The sequence below is a fragment of the Lemur catta genome, chromosome X (assembly GCF_020740605.2).
Source record: "Lemur catta isolate mLemCat1 chromosome X, mLemCat1.pri, whole genome shotgun sequence".
Taxonomy (NCBI): Eukaryota; Metazoa; Chordata; class Mammalia; order Primates; family Lemuridae; genus Lemur; species Lemur catta.
In genome coordinates this window covers 6035703-6055264 of record NC_059155.1, presented here as the reverse complement: position 1 = coordinate 6055264, position 19562 = coordinate 6035703, and the positions used below count along the sequence as shown (strand labels likewise).

The 19562-nt window shown below is 48.8% G+C and overlaps 1 protein-coding gene across 1 annotated transcript; it reads right to left on the bottom strand.

The window, feature by feature from the left end:
- Positions 1–691: 691 nt before the first annotated feature.
- ZNF275 (zinc finger protein 275) lies at positions 692–17696 on the bottom strand. Its single transcript, XM_045538276.1, has 6 exons — positions 17572–17696; positions 15275–15351; positions 7459–7550; positions 6888–6996; positions 6133–6234; positions 692–5744 (listed from the first exon to the last, which is right to left on the bottom strand). Exons 2-6 carry the CDS (start codon positions 15303–15305, stop codon positions 4588–4590), a joined length of 1491 nt encoding a protein of 496 aa, XP_045394232.1. The 5' UTR covers positions 15306–15351; positions 17572–17696; the 3' UTR covers positions 692–4587.
- Positions 17697–19562: the final 1866 nt, after the last annotated feature.

Sequence of the window (19562 nt, the reverse complement as noted above, 5' to 3'; positions counted from 1 at the left end):
AGGGCAGGGGAGAAGCCAAGTCCACAGACAGCTCTAGTGCAAGGCTGAGCATAGTGAGTGCCATAAAACAGACAAGGGAGATGGGGAGGAACAAGAAAAGAGCGCCAACAACCGAATACACTTGGGGCGGGACTTAGCTACTGTTCTCAGAGATACGCAGATCACATTGAGGGCCAAGTTTAAAGAGAAGTTTCTATTTTTGAAAGTAAACACCCAAACAGATGCAATGAGAACTACAGAAAGTACGTATACTAGTAAGAGAGAAGTTACCACTACCCCACCTGGCGGTGTGCTTGGGATGGTGAAACCCTTCCGAAACAGAGCACAGGGTGGGCGGGCTGTGATTGAACTCACTTTATAGGCCCGACGTGGGTTGAGTAAAGGAACAACACCCAGACAGAAAAGCACTGGTGAAACTCACTGAGACTAGAAGGCATAGATTTCACCCATCTTAGCGAACAGAATACGGTACCACATTTACAGGTGTTCACGACGGCCAGGGAGACAACGAGGAAAGGCGGCATCGGGATTCTTCTCTGGAAGCGGCCAAACGGTAAAATGCGAGGTGGGCACACGTGTGGACTGATGAGGGCAGTGGCCAGGAGCCCACGGCGTTCACCTCCTCTCAGTTCCATGTGGCGCCCTCCATCTTCCAACACCAACGAAGCTGCTGTTCCCTCGTTTGCGCTGCACAGGCCTGAAAGGCCCAGTTTGTCTCTTGCCAGCTCCGATGACTGGCTGATGCCCTTGGGTCTGGTGTTCCATTCTGGTTTCATTAATGTGGCCTAGAAGAGGGGTGGCAAGTCACATAGTACACAACAGGGCCACAGCCCGGGTGGTGGGCAGGGCAGGTGCTGTGCCACTTCTAGCACAAAATCAAGCACATGGACTGCGATACTATGCGAGGAAGATGCCACTGCGACTGGGCAGGGGATTATTCTGGAAATGCAAGAGTGGGGATGACACAACTAATCGACACAGTTATTAATAATCATAATAAGCAGCAAAAATGGTAAACAATTACTTTCTTTTGAAAATTTCAGCAAGTATTCAAAACTCTAATAAAATCAACGGAGGCTTTGTTAATTCGGTAAGACAAGAACCCATCTCAGGTGGGAGCCAGGGTCGCGACAGGAATATGTGTGATTAGAAGGAAAAACGCAATGAGGTAGATACACAAATGCACACATGAGTACACACGACAGGAAGCTGGGTCACATTTTGCACCTGCCGTACCAGTATACCTAGAGAATCCAAGGAAATCCACCCCAAGTTACCAGAGGCAACAAATGAACATGGCAAAACTACAGTACACACGTTAAAGCCACAGACTGTGTTTGAAAAGAGCAGATTCCACTGCAAACACCACGAGCAGCTGTTCGTCGACCATGACAAAAAAGACGCGATCTTTAGTGTTAACTCTAAAAGAGGATCCGTTTGAAAGAAAATCATAAAACCAGAAATGGGGAAAGGTCAGGGAGGGCAGGAAGGGATGCCAAGACATCGCATCCTAGATGGAAGCAGTGATGAATGTGCCACGTTCCGAGTTAATGCTGTACCTAGACTTCAACGGGATCCTTCGTAAAACCCGAGAAACGATGAGTGAACGGGCAAGAAATGGCAGAGATCTTCTAGGTAAAGGTGTTGACGTGCCCCTGGTAGATGCCAACATTCACTGCCAAATGACAGCTGTACAAAACACATCAGAACAGTTTGAAAAGAGAAGACTGATCAGAGAAGAAAGTAGTGACTTCAGACAGATTCACGACTACCGCAAGAACTGAGGCCCAAGGAGCAAAACGAATAGCTATGTAACAAGTGCTGTTGGATTCTCTCCAGCCTGGAGGTCAGGATGGAGATGTTGCACAGGGCCACTGTGGTGGCCTGGGGGCCATTTGTGAGGACCTCCTGGCCGAGGTCACAAGGGTCATTATCAGACCTTGCTTCCAAGGAAAGGAGCCTGAGAAGCCCTTCTGGGTTGTGGCTGGCGCTGAGCCTGGTGGGCCCATGAGGAGGGCACACTTCCTCTCTAGGCCCCTACAGACTCCCTGCACAGGTGCTGGGAAGTCACAACACAGCCCTGGTGTGGCCAGCTTCTATCTGTAGCCTCTGTAGGCCACTGAAGGGACCAGGTTCCTTGCCAGCGCTTGCAGCTGTTCCTCCTGGGGAAGGATGCTGGAAATGACAGCCCAGCCCCGGGATGACCAGCTCCTATTCTATGCTACACATACTTTCAGAAGGGCATTGCTGCCCTCCAAACCTTTGCTTTAGTGCCCCTCCTGGGCACGGCTGCTGCAAATCGAAGCCCAGGCCTAGTACAGCCAGCTTCTATCAGCATGACACATAGGCCACCAGAGGGGCGTGGCTCCTCTCTGAGCCTCTGCTCTGTTGCCCCTCTTAGGTTTGGCTGCAGGAAGTGACTCCAGAACACGTTGGTGAATTGCCCCCTAGTTGCCCAAAGCAGAAGCCACCAAATGGATCTCTTTCTAGTTGTAGAGTCACTGGCTGGGAGGAGGATGTGGTCCACGTGACGTAAGTCAGGCGTGTCTTCTGTGTCCAAGATGTCTCTTGGGTGCATTTGCTGCTCAGTCACTGAATCCACACTGGGCACTGCCAAGGCTCCCAGGAGCTTGAAGGATGGCCAGGCTGCTGCCAGATCAAGTTTGGACCACCCCACTGAGCTAGATGAGGCCAAGCCCTGCTCCTGGCCGCTGAGGCTATACTGATGGACAGTCAGAGTGCTCTGGCCAATCTGTGATGGACACATCTCCGGCGTACCTGAGCGGCCAGGTTGGATAGTCAAGTGCTGCCCACAGATTACACGGAGTCTGCATCTTGGATGAGGGAAGAGCCTGCTTCTCCGGCCCATTCCCATCTGGCCTGCCCATCTGGTGCATCCACCCTCCGATGGGCAGGGGTCTCAACTTTTCATTTGTAATTAAAATTCTAGAAGAAAATGTCATATCTAACTATGGAAGCAATGAAAATTAAGACTTAGTGGACAAAAATGAATGCTTGGATATGTAAAAATTAAAAACTTGTACAACAAAAATGTAATAAAACTGCTACAAAGAGCAAAGCAATAAAATTGGAAAAGAGAACATCACAATCAATATAGAAAGAACTGCTATATAACGTCAATATATCCAAAGGTAACTTGATAACTAGTCAAAGGAGATGAACTTGCAATCTGCATGCAACAAAACAGAGACAGTATTAAAGTCATCACATGAGAGAAAGAGGATGAGACTAGCAGTCAGGAGGCCTGGTACTAATGAGCCATAGAATGACAGCAATGGTTGTGACAATGACAGCAGATGGCCTTTGCTGAGTGTGTGTACCTCCATGCTCTGCAGGCAGGATGCAGTCTTCGTGATTGCCTTAGGAGGTAGGTACTGTGACCGCCCCATTTTATAGAGCTGGAAACGGAGGGTTGGAGAAGTGCCATCTAGGCCTGATTTGAGAGGCTCTTGTTTCCAAAAAGGATCAGTCGCCTTAAACTCCAGTCCTTGAGACTTATCTCTTATCAGGGGGGTGGTCTCAACCACTTTATCTAGAACAAAATGGTGCTGCTTGAGGACAAGACCCATTAGCCCAAGGCAACCCCAATTGATGCTAGTTTTGGATATGTACAGGGGTCACCAGATTGAACTGGTTTAAGAAAAAGGACACAAGACATTAAGCCAAGATTCAGTAATTATTACTAGGAGTATGACCTCACAATAACATTTCTTAAAAAGCCTTTGAAAGGTCATTTGAAAAAGAACTACCTCAAGTGATTATGTTGTAGAGTTATAGGGCAAGTTAAAAATTGTCCTAATGTTATGCAAATATGTCCTTATGGCTCAGGAGGAAATCTGTAATGAGAGCCTCATGCAGGGATTGTCACAGCGCTACTGTGCACAGCTTGGATGGAAGTCACTGGATGTGCTTTGATACTGTCTGATGACTCAATGGTCTCCCATGCTGGTGAAGACGGTGAGGTCAAAAATGCACGTGAGGAGTTAGAATAAAATGATTTCATGAAACAGTGTGGCAAAAAGGAGTATCTTCTAAATTAATATATTATTCTATATAATATGTGATTTATAATATGTATGTATGACTAAATTAATAAATTAAATATTACAAGACATTTGAATGTTCTATTTGCATCCCTAAAAATTTATAAATTCAAGTCGGCCAAAATACTTTGGGGCAATCTTCTCTTGGGGAAAGCTGGGATCACATTATATTGACGCCATCGTTGTTTCCTTGGGGGTGGGGGAGCTTGGGTAGATGACCTTCCAGCCCCTCCGCACCTCCACATCCGGCTTTCTCTTCTCTCCATCCGGGATTCAAGGCGGGCGGATTTCAATACCCTGACGGTACTTTCTGCCAGTTAAACTAGCCAAACTAAGTTAAAATGGAAAAAGCTACTCTCGATGGCCTCAATGGGAAACATGTACACTTAGAAATTGCTGGTGGCAGTATAAATTGGTCTCAATCTTTCAGACGACAAAATATATAAGCGCTACAAAACTGTTCATCTCCTTTGACTGTGCCATGCCCTCCGGGACCCCCCGGCTGGCCGCGGGCTGGGCTCCCCTACTCGTGGTGGCTCGGCTGGTGCTTCTGCAGCGCCGAGCGCCTCTTGAAGACTCGGTTGCACTCGCCGCACTCGCAGCGCCTGGCCCCGCTGTGGATGCGCCGGTGGCGGCTCAGGCCCGAGCTCCTGCGGAATGCCTTGCCGCACTTGTCGCACGCGTAGGGCTTCAGTCCGCTGTGGATGCGCCGGTGCTTGATGAGGTCGGAGGGCCCACGGAAGGCCTTGCCACACTCGCCGCATGCGTAGGGCCGCTCGCCGCTGTGGATGCGCGCGTGCTCCAGCAGGCTGGAGCTCTGGCGGAATGCCTTGCCGCACTGGCCGCACGCGTACGGCTTCTCGCCTGTGTGGATGCGCCGGTGCTTGGTGAGCTCCGAGCTCCGCCGGAACAGCTTGCCGCAGTGCGGACACCCGTACGGCTTGGCCCCGCTGTGGATGCGCAGGTGCTCGGCCAGCCCGTTGACCCCTCGGAAGGACTTGCCGCAGTCGTCGCAGTCGAAGGGCAGGTGGCCGGTGTGCATCCGCTGGTGCTTGAGCAGTTCCTGGCGATCCAGGAAATCCCTGCCGCACACCTTGCAGGCAAAAGGCTTTTCTGCAGTGTGAAGCTTCTGATGGCGGAAGAGGTGGGTGTTGACTTTGAAGGACCGGCCGCAGTCGTCGCAGACAAAGGGCTTCTCACGGCTGTGCACCCTCAGGTGCTGACTAAGGCCCGCGTTCTTCTTAAACCGCTTCCCGCACTCCTTGCACTCGAAGGGCTTCGCCTCCCTCTCCATTTGCTCCCTCTTCTCCCCTGCATCTTCCAGGGCCCAACTGGGGCCAGGCCGGGGCTCTGCGGCCACGTGGCTTTTCCTGTGCTCATTCAACTCCGACACGCCCCTGAAGACCCTCCCGCAATCGCTGCATTCCCAGCCCTTTTTCTCGCTGTGGACCCTCTGGTGCTGAACGAGGAGGACTTTAAGCCGAAAGGCGTCCCCACACTCTTTACATGCAAAATGATGTTCTATAGGCACATTCTGTGGGCTCCCTCCCTTCCCCTCAGAATCCCCATTCTGTTTGACCTCAGGGCTGGGGTCACCGGCCCTTGGGGAGCTTGTGGATGCCATCTCCTGTGGCTGGGTGTCTTCTCCCATCATCTGCTGCTGGGTCAACCAGGTGCTTTCTGAAATGACAAACACAAGACACCGCAGTCTGCACAGGAGGAAGGAAGGAAGGTTAATCTCCTCTGTCCAGAATGCTCTTCCTCCTGACATAGCAGCTGAGCACCGGGCCTGAGCTGAAAGCGACCGGAAGGACCGCAGAGGGGCCTGATTTCTGGACATGCCCCACCAAAGTGGTCCTGAGGAGGCCTCCCCACCTGGCATGGGCCTCCCAACCCTAACCCGAATCCCCTCAAAGCTCAGCTGGCTCTCTCGACTCTAACCTCAACCTCAAGAGCTCAGCTGCATCCCCCAACCCTAACCAAAACCCCATAGTGGCTCCATTATGCCTCTACCCCCATCCCGCCCCCCCCCTTTCCTCACATTTCTTTGGGTTTATTCCTCACTCACCAGAGCACTTAGCTGGGGCCGTGTGGATGGATGGGTCTGATACGAACAGCACTTGTCCTTGCGCCAGGTGAGAGACAAAGGCGGGATTCAAAACAGGAGCTCCTGCCCATGGAAAAGGCATGGGTGACAGGGACAGCCAGAGATGATGTGAGAATGGTACAGGAACAGGGAAACCCCTTTCAGTCCTCAAAGACGAGGCTAGCTGTGACCTTCGACAGGCATTCCTTCAGTCCAAACGCACTTCCCCAGGGCTACTCCCTCCAGGACCAGAGGAAGCCAGGCTCTGGGCCCACCCGGGGAGCTGGCCCCTGCCCCACCTCCTCCTTGTGTGCCCCTCGGTGCCCACACATCAGATTTCTTGCTCTTCTCAGACCCACAGACTTCCATGATTCCCAAGAGTTCCTCCTAAAAAAATCCTCCTCACCCCACACATGTAGACCCTGAGGGGTGAATAGGAGGAGCATGAGCCTGTCAGCCTCTCTCAAAAGAAACTAAGTCCAATGGCCATGCAATTTGTATAATTCGTGGGTTAAAAAGAGTATTCTACATTGGAGTGGCAAGTTTCTTACAATGTCTTTCCCAATAAAAGACCAAAGGAGGTTCTTTCTGTGCCACTCTGAGATGTCGGTTGTGGCAGACCCTTTGTATTTTCCCACACCCCAGGGACAAGGTGAGCTTGTATGGTGCTAGTCGTGTCCCCTCCCCCCCAACTCCCAGTAGATGGCGAATCTGGGGAAGGGCTGAGGCATCCTTACCCACGGAGGTCACGTTTCCATAATATGCCAGCGCCCTCTGCTCAGGGTCCAGCCTCAGCCACTCCCTTTTGGTGAGGTAGCACGCCACATCATCAAATGTCACCAAATCCTGAAAGAATTCCCAGGGATAATCAGTCTTTCCACCCATTCTAGAATGAGACAGGGGCAAGTGCCAGTGATGCCAGGGACGAGAGGTAAGGACCCGGAGCAGGTGTGTGTTGCTAACAAGGATATCTGACCACAAGCCCCAAGAAGTCCTGAGAAGAGAACCTGACCAGGTGCCAGGAGACCTGGGCTACGGCCCTGGCCTCCTACAGTCTTCTGAAGGGACCTCAGTTCAGTCACTTTCCTGGAATGGAAACTCAGCTTCCCCACCTGGACAATGGGAATGCCAAGCCCAGTGGGCTTCCATTCCTTGGCAGCCTCCAGAAGAGAAGCAGAGGGAGGGCACGAAGGCGGTAGCTGGGGTCACACTCTGCTGTGAGTCATGCTGGGGCAGGAGGCAGAGGCCAAGGCCAGAATCAGGGAGCAGTGGCGGAATCCCAAGCAGGTTAGAGGAAGCGCAGCTCACCTGGGCCTCCGGCGTCTCAAGAGGGACTGCCAGGACCTGGTTTCCTGGGGCTCCGTCCTGGGGAAGGGCAAGACCCTGGGGAGCAGGTGAAGCTAAGGAAAGTGAAAAAAGCCATGAGTGACAACAGTCCTGTCTCTAGGTCCCCGGAGATGAGACTGGCAACCTCCTTTTCCCTGGTTTTGGGTCTTGTGGAGGCTTTCTCTCACGTGCGGGCCGAGCACTGGCACACCTGAGAAAGCGCACCTTGCGCAGGGGAAGGGCCAGCAAAGAAGTCACGCAGCAGGCCAGAGGGAGCCATGACAAGGCCACTGGGTGCCAGCCCAGGCACAGCGGGAGCGGACAGACAGAGAGGCAAAGGCAGGGAGACTGGCTCTCAGAGACAGGCCGCCACAGGCCTCCTGACAGCAAGCCTCGAACAGTCCATGCTCACACCAGAAGGATTATCAGAAGAAATAACTAGCAATACATCCTTTCTGACTTCGTAGAGGCAACAACAAACTGGATCAGGCCACTGGAGGGAGGAGAGGCAGTGAGGAGCAGGAGCCAGGGCTTCCTGACCAGCGGCGAGGCCCTCAAAAGCCACACCCCACTGCAATAATTCCCCCGGTGGAAGCGAGACAACTGCAGGTAAGAACATTTCTCTAACGTACTTGACAAAATGAAAAGCTGAACAAAACAGCTGGAAAAATAAGCCTCAAAAGTAAGACCTTCAAAAGCTAAATAAAAGATCTGAATGATTTGTACAAGTTACCTCTCTCTTCCAAATTGCAAAACGTGTAAAATATCATAAAATTCTACCACGGACATCTGCACCATAGGCTCCCACTTGAGTGACTTCAAAGAGACAGTCACAGCTCCTGTTCTGGTGTCAATTCAATTCAACTCATAATTAAATGAAAAGGAAGCCTACTCGCTCAAGGAGAAAGACTTTTTCATAAAATTAAAGATGTTATGTTAAGAAGGACCGATGGGAATGTCCACTTGTGGCTGTGATGGAGTAACCAGGACCAGTTACACGTCCTGTCATAAACAAGTAGAAGACTGGAGACAATAGAAGTGAAACAATGAGCTTTCAGACCTCGGGTAGCAGGAAGCACAGGATCACGATCCCGGAAGAAGGGAAGCAACTGAGGTGAGCCCGATCACCACCCCAGCTCTCTGCCCAGAGGCAATTTCCAGATCATCAGCGTAGGGAGGGGGGCCGACAGCGCTTAGAGACCTCGTCAAGCTGAGGAGACACAGACCAGCATTGAGAGTGGCTGAGGCAGCTGGAAGTTGCAGAGCGGAGTTCCAGAAAGGAGTGAGTTATGCAGAAAAATGAGATTCAAAAGTCTACATAAGGATCCCCTTGAGTGTTTCCTGACTGCCAAGCCACGCATGCACTGAGTGAAACTCCAAAAGCCCGGGAAAAGAATGACCAGGAAGCTGTAAGCAGAACAATTCCGGGGACACACAAAGGTAGGGAGATGTCGAAGGTCTGACCAACCAGCATGGAGTGTCCTCTGTGGGCATCTGTGACATTCAGTAGAGAATCCAGAGGGGTCACGCCTTAGTAGTAAGGCTGACCTATCCATATAGCCAAAGCTACAGAAGACCTGCCTTTAAAAGGCTTAAAACTAGGCTTCAAAAGGATCAAACTGATCCACAAATAACTACTTCACCAAATCCAGACACTCAACAACATAATCTTCATGTCCAATATCCAACCAAAATTACTGAGATGCCAAGAGGCGCAAAGAGGTGACCCATGGCAAGGGTGACAGAACTCACAAGCAGGGATAACAGCCAGTTTAACTAGGTACAAGTATTGAAAGAAAAACAGCAATATAATGAGAGAAATACAAGATACAAAAAGAACCAAATGCAACTTTTGGAGGTGAAAACTATAATATTTAAGATGAAAATTTCACTGGATATTAATAGCATATTAGGCACAGCAAAAAAAAAAATTGGAGAACTTGAAGACATAGCAATAGAAACTATCTCAAATGAAGCTCAGAGAGGACAAAAGTTTTTAAAAACAAACAGTGTGTCAGTGGCCTGGGGATAATATGAAGTGGTCAAACACCCACGTAACTAGAATCTGAGAAGGTGAAGAAAATGGGGAGGGGATACAAAACACAGTTTAAGAAATAATGGCTTGAAAATTTTCCAAATTTGATGAAAACTGTAAATTCACAGATCCAAGAAGCCCAGCCAACCCCTAGCAAGATTTAAAAAGACACACCATAATCAAATTTCTGAAAACCAGTGATAAAGAGAAAATCCTAAAGTAGCAAGAGGAAAGAAACTGCTTTTTGTTCCTCTGGCTACTTTACAAAGATGAGAATGAAGAAAGAACAAAGGAACAAAGAGTAATTGTCTTCTTATCAGAAAATGGAAAAGCCAGAAAACAACCGAATGATATTTTTAAGGTGCTAAAAGAAAAAGAAAAAAAACCTGTTAAGCTAGAATTCTATATTCAAGGAAAATATTTTTCAAAAATGAAGGGAAAATAAAAGTGTTTTCAGACAAAAGCTTGGAGAATTCATCAGCAGCAGGTCTGTACTCTAAGAAATAATCGAAGGAAGTTTTTCAGGTGGAAGGCAAATGATACCAGTTGAAAACCTGGATCTACACAAAGGGAAGAAGAGCACCAGGAATATGAAAATGGAGGGAAAGAGAAAACACTGTACCCTCCGTCGTTACACTTGATCTTAGCCAAAAGGCCAAGAAGTGATTCCCCTCATTTTTATATCTTTAAAAAATAACTGGCCATTTAAAGCAAAAGTAACAACAAGGTATTGTGTTGGTTTATAACACACGTGGAGTAAAACATGACTGTGTGTCGTGGCAAGCCCTGTAAGACTCTACTCTAAGATGCATGCTACTAGGCCAACAGTAGAGATAAAATACATAGTAAAAATAATCCAAAAGAAGAAAGGTGAAGAAAAAGAGGAAAAAGAGCAGATGGGCAAACAGAAACAAACAGCAAGATGGCCGGACTAAACCATCAGAGGGCAGAGGGTGAAAAAACAGGCTCAACTATATGCTATCAAGAAACTTTAAATATAAAACCTTTAAATATTAATATAGAGACACAGATAGGTTGAAAGGAAAGGATGGAAAACACTATATTAATATTATAACCAACAGGAAGAGTCTAAATAATCCCAGTGTCATGAGCAAAAGGAGGGAGAGGATGAATGCAAAAGGTGGTTCAGCGCTCCGAAGACCCCACTGCAGATTCCGGACACTCAGAGCAGGAGGAAAGCCCACAGGTGGCCAACAGAAGATGACGTGCAGTGGCTTACAAAAATGTGACCCTTCAGAGAAGACACAGGCAGGCATAACTCTTGATTGAAAACCCAAAGAGGGGAAGGGAAGGGGACAAGATGGCTAAGCATATATTTGCATTTTAGGAGAAAAGAGGAAAACACTGAGAGTGACTTGTAGCTAGAATGAGCACACCTATACTTCAATGTGTGTGTGTGACCACATGGGGTCAAGGCCTAGAAAGGTCTGCTTCCTGTTTCTGTAATGTGGGAATTTTTAATAACCAACCTGAATTTCACTGGTATCAGAAAAGAGCAACAATTTTAAAAGATTTTGGTACACTTTGTTTTTCCTTCCTCTAATCCCAATACAGATTAGATTTTGGTAGACTTTGGATAACGAAGATGCACGAGGACGAGGGCGGAGGTCAAGGAGACGGGCTGGGTCAGAAGAACAGCACTTTCACGATTCCCACACAGGCAAAGGGCCGGCAGGACTCCACGAAGGGTGACGACCACCAAGTCCAAAGGCAGGACCGTGGGGCTGTAACTTCCTTGGCTCCTCCCCTGAGCCGTCAGCACCTTGGGCGTGCGTGGGCAGAAGGCTTCATCTAGCCCCAAAGCCCAAGGATGCCCATTGCCACCTTCAACGTGCTGCAGGCACACGTGCTTCCCCGGTGGGAGTTAATCCCAGGTGCTCAGCAGCCAAGCCTCTCTGTGTCCCACTGTCACCTGGGCAGGGCCCTGCTGGCCTATTGGATTCTTCCTGGAATCCTGATGTCTGGTTTGACTTTGGCTTCCAAAACAAAATGAACTGGTCATGAATTACTATTATAATTCATTTTTAAAAAAAAATTCATTTCCAATTGACACTGATGCTTGGTGGCCAAATGGAATGGGGAGGGGGGACATTGTGTATATGCACCTTCTGAGAAAGATGACCTGTTATAGATCACAGCCCTCAGGCCAGAGACCTAAGGCTTTAACCCCTCTACAAGGCCCCGGCCCAGCCCCTCAATCCCATTCCCTGCCCCCATCTCAGTTACATTCAGTCCTAGATAGGCCAAGGCTGTGACCCTCAAGGCCTCCAAACCTGCCCTGAATACCATCCCGATGGCTTGTCATAGGCAGCTCCTAAGAACTCAGGCCTCAACTCCAATGTCACCTCCTCAGAATGTCTTCACTCTCCAGCCCCATCACAGTCTACTCAAAACGCTCTCACTAACTAAAAGCTATCCTACGACTGGTGTTTCTACCTGACTCTCCCCAGGAGAAATGTCAGCTCCAACAAGCCAGGGGCTTTCTCCCTCTTGGTCATCCCCAAACCCCAGTGTCTGCAGCAGCTCTTGGCACGGAGAGGGCACATGGGAAGTTGTGGGGCGACTGAATGAATGTGCGCGGAGAGGGGTGTGTTAGAGGGAGTGCGCTTCCGCTTATGGAGCACTTGCCACACGTATCTGGAGCCAAGCGTCCCCCTTCACGGAACTCCATTATCACAGGCTACGGTTATCACTGCCTGCGTTTGACAGAGAAGGAAGCCGTGGCTGCAAGAGGCTAACTTGCTTAATGTCCAGCTCCCAAGATTTGAGACTTTTCCAACCACACCAGAGAAGAGAGAAATAACATGCAACTCTGTATCAGAAGGCAGACTGGCAGTGTCGGCTAAGCCTAGTGGTATATATGGGCGCTTGAGGGGCTGCCTTTAAATCACGCTATTAACATGCCCTCACTGCGTAATAGAGACACAGCATTCTCTCCCTCTCCCTCTCTCTCTCTCTCTCACACACAGTTCTTCTAAGCCACCCACGTTTAATTGAACAAATCCTCCTGAAGTATTCCATTTAATTGAGCAAATCCTACCAAAGTGTTTTTACTTAATTGGCATCATTAACTGTTGAAATCCCAGAGCTACAGCCCCCAAATGAGTTGTTAATTATCCTTTCCCAGGTAGTAAGAGGAGTGGCCCTTCCTGTACCTGATGGGGATAAGACCACCAGGGCTTAGGGACCCCATTTCTAGGCCATGGGAGGAGAGGAGGTGAAAGAATGCTGCCTGGGCAGGAGCCGGAGACAAGGGCAAAAGTTAACTGCCTAGTTGGGGGACATTCCAGCCATCTGGGAGCGCACCAAAGCAGACTCCCACCTTAAAGCCTGGGGGGCCTCATCATAAAAAGCCACCCATGGCTGTAGAGGAAGACTGCAAAATGTTAGCCCAGGAGAAGGGACGTCAGGCTCCAATTCTTAGAACACCAGGTTGAGTTCCTTCCCTCCCTCTCTCGGTAGAACCCCTCAGTTGATGGGAAGCTAACCCCCCAGTAAGAAGTACTGATCTCTTTGTTCCTCCACTGAATGGGCCACAGCTGCTGAGTTCGGTGATACTATCTAAGGCGTAGTTGTGCTTAGTAACAAGCTATGTATTCTTGCTTCTATAGATAAAAGGGATCTTGTGACTTTTAGGAGAGAATGATCAAAGGACGTCAGCCCAGCAGATAAGGGGAGTTTGCTATTCTAAGCCTGAGGCAATGTTCCCATCTCTCTCCTGAGTTCATGACTCAGTAAATGAGGAACTAGTAAAGTAGAAGTACATGGTCTCTTTTATTCCCGTTTAGATTATATGCTTTACTGGTAACCCACAAGCTTTTCACGTGAAATCACTGTAATCTATAACATGAAAAAGAGAATAAAAACGGGTGCTAGACTTCAGTCAGTAGCACCTGACTCACGGGAATGCTGGTGGTCCTCTGACCTCCCCACACCCTTTCACCTTACTGTTTGTGTCCGGGCCTTTGTCTCTCCCATCTCTTGCAGTGCACACTGCCCAGGGACCCGGTTATATTGGGGGTGTCATGAACCCCCAATATGTACCAGTTCACCTGGGGGACTTAGTGTGAGAGCGCCTCAGCTCTCAGTGGCTGAGTGATCACCATCCACAGTGATCAGATTAGAAGGTGATCATAAAAACGGAGGAAAAAAGCGGGCCGTGCTTTCACAAAAGGAAGCTAAATTCTGAGTAATTAACCAAGTGTATCAGGTGAAGAGCTTCAGGACCAGCACAGGAAGATCACTAAGGAAGATAATACACATGAATCCCTCCTGCAGTTAAAACTAAAATTATCATCAAGCCTAGAGGCCATCGGATTATTTAGGATCTATGTTGCACAACCGGTCCATTTTAAAATGGTGGAACTAATCAGGAAAAGAAGTTGGATGCTGTGACAGAAGGGACAAATGCAGGTGTCCACTGCCTTCCTAAAGTGGATCTTGGGGAATCGAGGTTGGAGCAATTTCAAACAGAACATGAAAATCATTGTGATGCACCTGATGGACACACAGGGTAATGGTGACCTTGAATGTAAGGCACAGCAGAAAAGCATGCCCCAAATCTCACAGGGTGCACATTCCACCTGCATACAACTGGGAAATAGAAGCTTGGAGAAATACTATGGGAAAACAAATCTTCAACTCTTAATGTAAACAGTACTATCTTCCTTCCTGAAATGAGATCTGAAGATAGTCTAAAGACTATAAACTCCCAGAGAGCAAAGGCTCTGTCAAGGTCAAATGCGGATTCCACACTGAACCTAGCCAAGCACCATGTACACCGCAGCTGTTTAACAAACATCTGATGCTAGAATACATGGAAAATAATGATGTCAATGTTAATCGAGTGCCTGGCAATTTGAAAAATTATGCGTTCTAAAACATGAGAGCTCACATGAATGAACAAATCTTCCTGTTATGTGCTTCAGATCACAATGTAAATTTTAACTGACTTATTTCAATCAAATTTATCGCATGGAATCAGAAACACTAAGAGGCCCAAAATAATCATTTCACTTTGATGTGAAAGAACAGAAATTAAGAGTTTAATTCAACAGAGACAAAAACCAACCCATGTCACAAAAAGTGGTGAATAATTGAGGGTCTTCAAGTTAACCTTTGAGGTTAGGACCCTTCTTCCCCACAAGGATCTGGTTACTAGTAAAGGTAGCCTCTGAGCCTAAAATATCGACATTCAACTGATTCTATCGCACAAATAGCCAAGCAATCTCCTCTGACAGGTGGCATCCCTCCCTGGGCCTTGGGGTTCGGAAGAGGCAGCAAAGCCACCCAAATAAGACCTATATGGCAGGTTACCGAAGCTTCCAAGGGCTGCAAAGTAACACCTGGACTCCCTCAAGCATCTAAATAAGAACCTGTAGAAGAATGTCCTCAAGCCCCAAAGTGTGGTTTACCCAGAAGACAACAGGAGACTTGTGGTGTTCACTTCGGTTCTGGGGCAGAGCTAATATGCTCTAAAGGTTTCCACTCCTAAGGGATCTCCTTCAGATGAGTGCCTCAGCTCTCTCTCCCATCCAAATGATCACCTGCACTCCCAATTCTCCCTTACTTGAGCTGCTTGGATTGAGAGAATTGTCTCTGGGCAGACAGTTCAGCAACATTGACATAAAGGAAAATATAAGTCCTTCTGGAACCAAAATGATACTCCTCAATGTCCTGTATCCCCACCCATGGGGTCTCTGGTGGGGCCATCAGACATGGTGGGTAAACACTCAGACTTACCCAAAAGAGACACACAGGGATGGCTCATCATGTCTCAGAACGATTCTCAGAGACTAGCTCAGCAGGTAAGGTCCCACCTGTTGGATTGAAATAATTCAGGTGAACCAAAGCAGACTCATGTGCACCTTCCAGGAACCTGTCCTCCTGTGTGGTGAGTGCTCAGCTGAAGATCCTGATGCACCCTAGCCAGGTGGGAAGTGACCCCCAGCCAGCCGCTGGGCCATGCTGACCTGGCCTCTGTGCTCCCCTTCCTGTCCAGCCAGGAGATGTAAGCAAAGGCCCCACTTGGCCCAACCCTGCACCGTGCAAACAGGCTGCTACTCGAAGTAGCAGAATCCTGAAGGGCCAAAAGAGTGGATGTCTCACCAGGAAAGTCTGTTTCTCTCGGGATATTTGTGTCTGTGTGTGTCTTTTTCTGTGTGCGTGGGTGGGAAGGCATCTGTTTCCTCTCTCACTTTGCTTGGGCACCTGTCTCTCTGTTTAGGTTTCCATCTTCTTTCCCTTCTATAAAAAGCCAGAAGGTAGACCAGAAGGGGATTTTGTACTTTGTTGTACTTAATTGAGGAAAGGTTTATGTTCCCATTTCCCCAAGAAAATGTATGGCATCTTACTAAAAATCAAAATAAATTGTAAGTATAGCTCTCTTCAGGTTACACTGCCTGGATAGAAAAGCTTCTGAACTGGGGGTTGGGTGGGATGCTGTGCAAATCCTGAGGAGGCTGGTTAGGCAAGGGCTGGATCCTTGGGTTCGAAACCTGGTTTGGAGTCCACTGAGAACTCAAGTGGCAGAGCAGCAGGTCTTGGTGGGGCCAAAGAACCTGCATTTTTTGTAAGCACTCCAAGAGATTATGTATGACGAGGGGCTGCACTTCCTTAACACTGGGTCTGTCTAGAATCTGGAGGTTCCCTCATCTCTAGCTCTCATCAGACAGGATTCCTGCCCAGGAGCCTCCCAAAATGGGAGCCCACTCTCTCCGAGTCTGTGCTGATGGTCAGAAGAGAATTCACACTTTCCAAGAGCTTTTCCAAGGGGTCTCTCACAAACAGAAGGCTGAAAATCACTGCTCAATTTGATTCTAAATAAAGATTCAATAACATTTTGGGGGAATGTTCTGAACTGTGCCAGACACTGTGCAAACTGCTGCTTCTTAAAGGCCTATGGGGGGAGGGTAAGGACAGAGGAAGGGGTGAGGCAGCATTAGTACCTAGGGGAGGTGCTGTTCCAGCAATCCCATCTGAAATCCTCTTGTAAAGGAAAAATGTTGGGATTGAGGTTGAAGAGGAAATGTTTCACTGACCAAGGAGACTGGAGGGGGCTGCCAGCCCAGCTAGGCCAAGGCTGGCTGGAGGGCATCAGTTGGAAGAGGGTGGGTCCTCCGGGAAGAGGGCCAGGAATGGGGGGGGGTGTTTGAAAGGGACCACGGGCTTTGGGCAGCAGGCGAGTGGGGGGTGTGTGTGGAAAAAGGCATGTAATTAATCACCCAAATATAGACTGGAGGAGCCAGCAAAGGAGTTTAATGGGGGGAGGCACTGGAGTGGGAGAAGGTGGCCCCCAGGAGGGCAAGAGAAAAAGCCCTGTTTAGACAGAGGGCCCTGAACTGCCCTTCACGCAGCCAGGGCTGCCCCCTTCCCCTCCCTCACCACAGGTCTCAGACTCTAGGCTACCTACCTGCCCCCAACCTCCCCGCCAGGCTGAGGCTTGACCCCCTCAACCCGAAAGCAAAGGAGGAACACCCCCAGCAGGAATCAACCCCAGCCCATCCACCCAGGGCCCCAGACATCGGCTCGATCCTGCCCCCTAGACTGGAGAAAAGTCTTTTAACCATCCTTCACCCCGTAACGCCCCCACCCCCTTGGCTTCCTTTGCGCTTGGGGCGGGGGTCCTCTCTCTCCGCTCCAGACCGGGTCCTAACCCCTAGCGTCCCCCAAAGAGCAGAGCAGGCCTCTGCATGTCCGTGATTCCCGCCCCTGACCGCCGCCCCCCGCCCGCCACGGGAAGGCCTTCGGGCCTCGTCGTACCAGTCATCTGGGACCCGTTTCCCTCTCTGGCTAGCTTCAAGGCCAAGCAGCTCGCCACAGGCCCAGGGACGCCCACCCCCCCATCGCACACTCTCCCGCGGTCCGCACACTCACCCCGGCCTCGCACACACTCCAGCGTCCCCCTGAACATCCTCCCGCGGCCCCACACGCTCACTTCGGCCCGCACATCCTTGTGCCGCCCTCGTGATCACTTCGGCCCGCACTCTCTCCCGCACTCCCCCCGCCCCCCGCAATCCTCCCGCGGCCCGCACGCTCACCCGCACCGGGAGGCGGCTGACACGGCGGACACGCGGCCTCGGCAGAGCGGCGTTGGTGCGGCCCAGGCAGGCCCGGCGTGGCAGGAAGCGCCACGGAGCCGCCAGCGCCCGGCAGAGCCCAGCAGCCCCGGGGCGCGTTTCCGGAGTCGCGAGAGCCGCCGGGGGTACTGGGGGAGCGAGGCCCCGCCCCGGGCCCGGCCCCGATTGGCCTGGGGAGGGGGCGGGGCAGAAAGGGGCGGGGATAGGGGCGGAGCGGAGCGGGGAGGTGTGTCTGGCCACACCGCTGGGGAGCGGCGCGAACCGGCTTGGTGCTGCTTGGGTGGAGGAGGGAGGAGTGCAATGAACGTGCGAAGAAAAGAGTGAACGAGCCAACAAATCGACCAACAGACTAAGGAGGGAACGAAGGGATGGAAAAGTCCCGTCCCCCTTGGGCGCCTTCAGGATGGTGGTGGGAGTGGAGGGTTGAGAACAGAGGGTGAAGACAGAAAAGCAAGCGCCTCACTGGAGGGGTCAAACTCCTCGTAGTTTCATCAATCTATTTTATATCTTTACACCAATATCATACTGTTTTCATTAGTGTAGTTTTGTACAAGTTGAGTATTCTTTATCCAGAATGGTAGGGACCAGAAGTATTTCGAATTTTGAATTTTTTTTTCAGATTTTAGAATATTTGTATTATGCTTACTGGGTGAGCATCCCAAATCCAAAAATTTGAAATGCAAAATGCTCCAGGGAGCATTTTCTTTGAGCATCATGGCAGCACTCAAAAAGTTTCAGATTTTGGATCATTTCAGATTTTGTATTTTTGTATTTGAAATGCTCAACCTGTAATAATCTTTGAAATCAGGTAGTGTAAATTCTCCAACTTTGTTCTTCTTTTCAGTGTTGTTTTCACTATTTTAGGTTTTTTGAATTTCCATGTGAATTTTAGAATAATTTTGTTAGTTTCTAGAAAAAAAATCCTGCTGAGATTTTAATTGGGATTGAATGGAATCTGTAGATCAATTGTGGAGAACTGACATCTTGCCAATACTGAGTCTTTTGACCCATGAAAAAGGTCGCTCTCTCTCTCTCTCTCTCTCTCTCTCTCTCTCTCTCCGTTTACTTTGGTTTTTAATTTATTTTTGGCAATAATTTTTAGTTTTCAATGTATAGGTCTTTTACATCTTTTGCCAATTTTATTCCTAGATATTGAATATTTTCTTTTTTTCTTTTCTTTCTTTCTTTTTCTTTTTCCCCTTCCTTCCTTCCTTCCTTCCTTCCTTCCTTCCTTCCTTCCTTCCTTCCTTCCTTCCTTCCTTCCTTCCTTCCTTTCTTTCTCCTTTTTGAGACAGAGTCTCTTTCTGTTGTCCTGCATAGAGTGCAGTAGTGTCATTGTAGCTCACTGGAACCTCAAATTCCCGGGCTAATATCACATATTTTGGATTCTGTTGTAATCAGTATTGCTTTTCAAAATTTTAATTTCTAATTGTTCATTGCTAGTATATAGAAATACAATTGATTTTTGTATATTGATCTCATATCCTGAAACCTGCTAAACTCACATATTAGTTCTAGTAGCTTTTCTGTAGATTCTATCACTGAGTTTTCTACATAGATAATCATGCTGTGAAAACAGACAGTTTACTTTGAGCTTACTATTTCTTTTCCTCAGCTAATTTTTCTGACTATCACCTCCAGTGCAATGTTGAGTAGAAGGTATAAGAGTGGACATCTCTGTCTGTTCTTGATTTCAGGGAAAAAGCACTCAGTGTTCACCATTAAGCATGATGTTAGCTGTGGGTTTTTCATAGATGTCTTTTATCAGGTTGAGGAAGTTCCATTCTATTCCTAGTTTTCTGGGAGTTTCTTTTTTTTAATCATGAATGGATGTTGGATATTTGTCAAATGCTTTTCCTCCATCTATTGAATAGATTATACAGTTTTCCTTTTTTAGTTTGTTAATACCCTAGATTACATTGATTGATTTTCAAATATTTACACCAAACTTG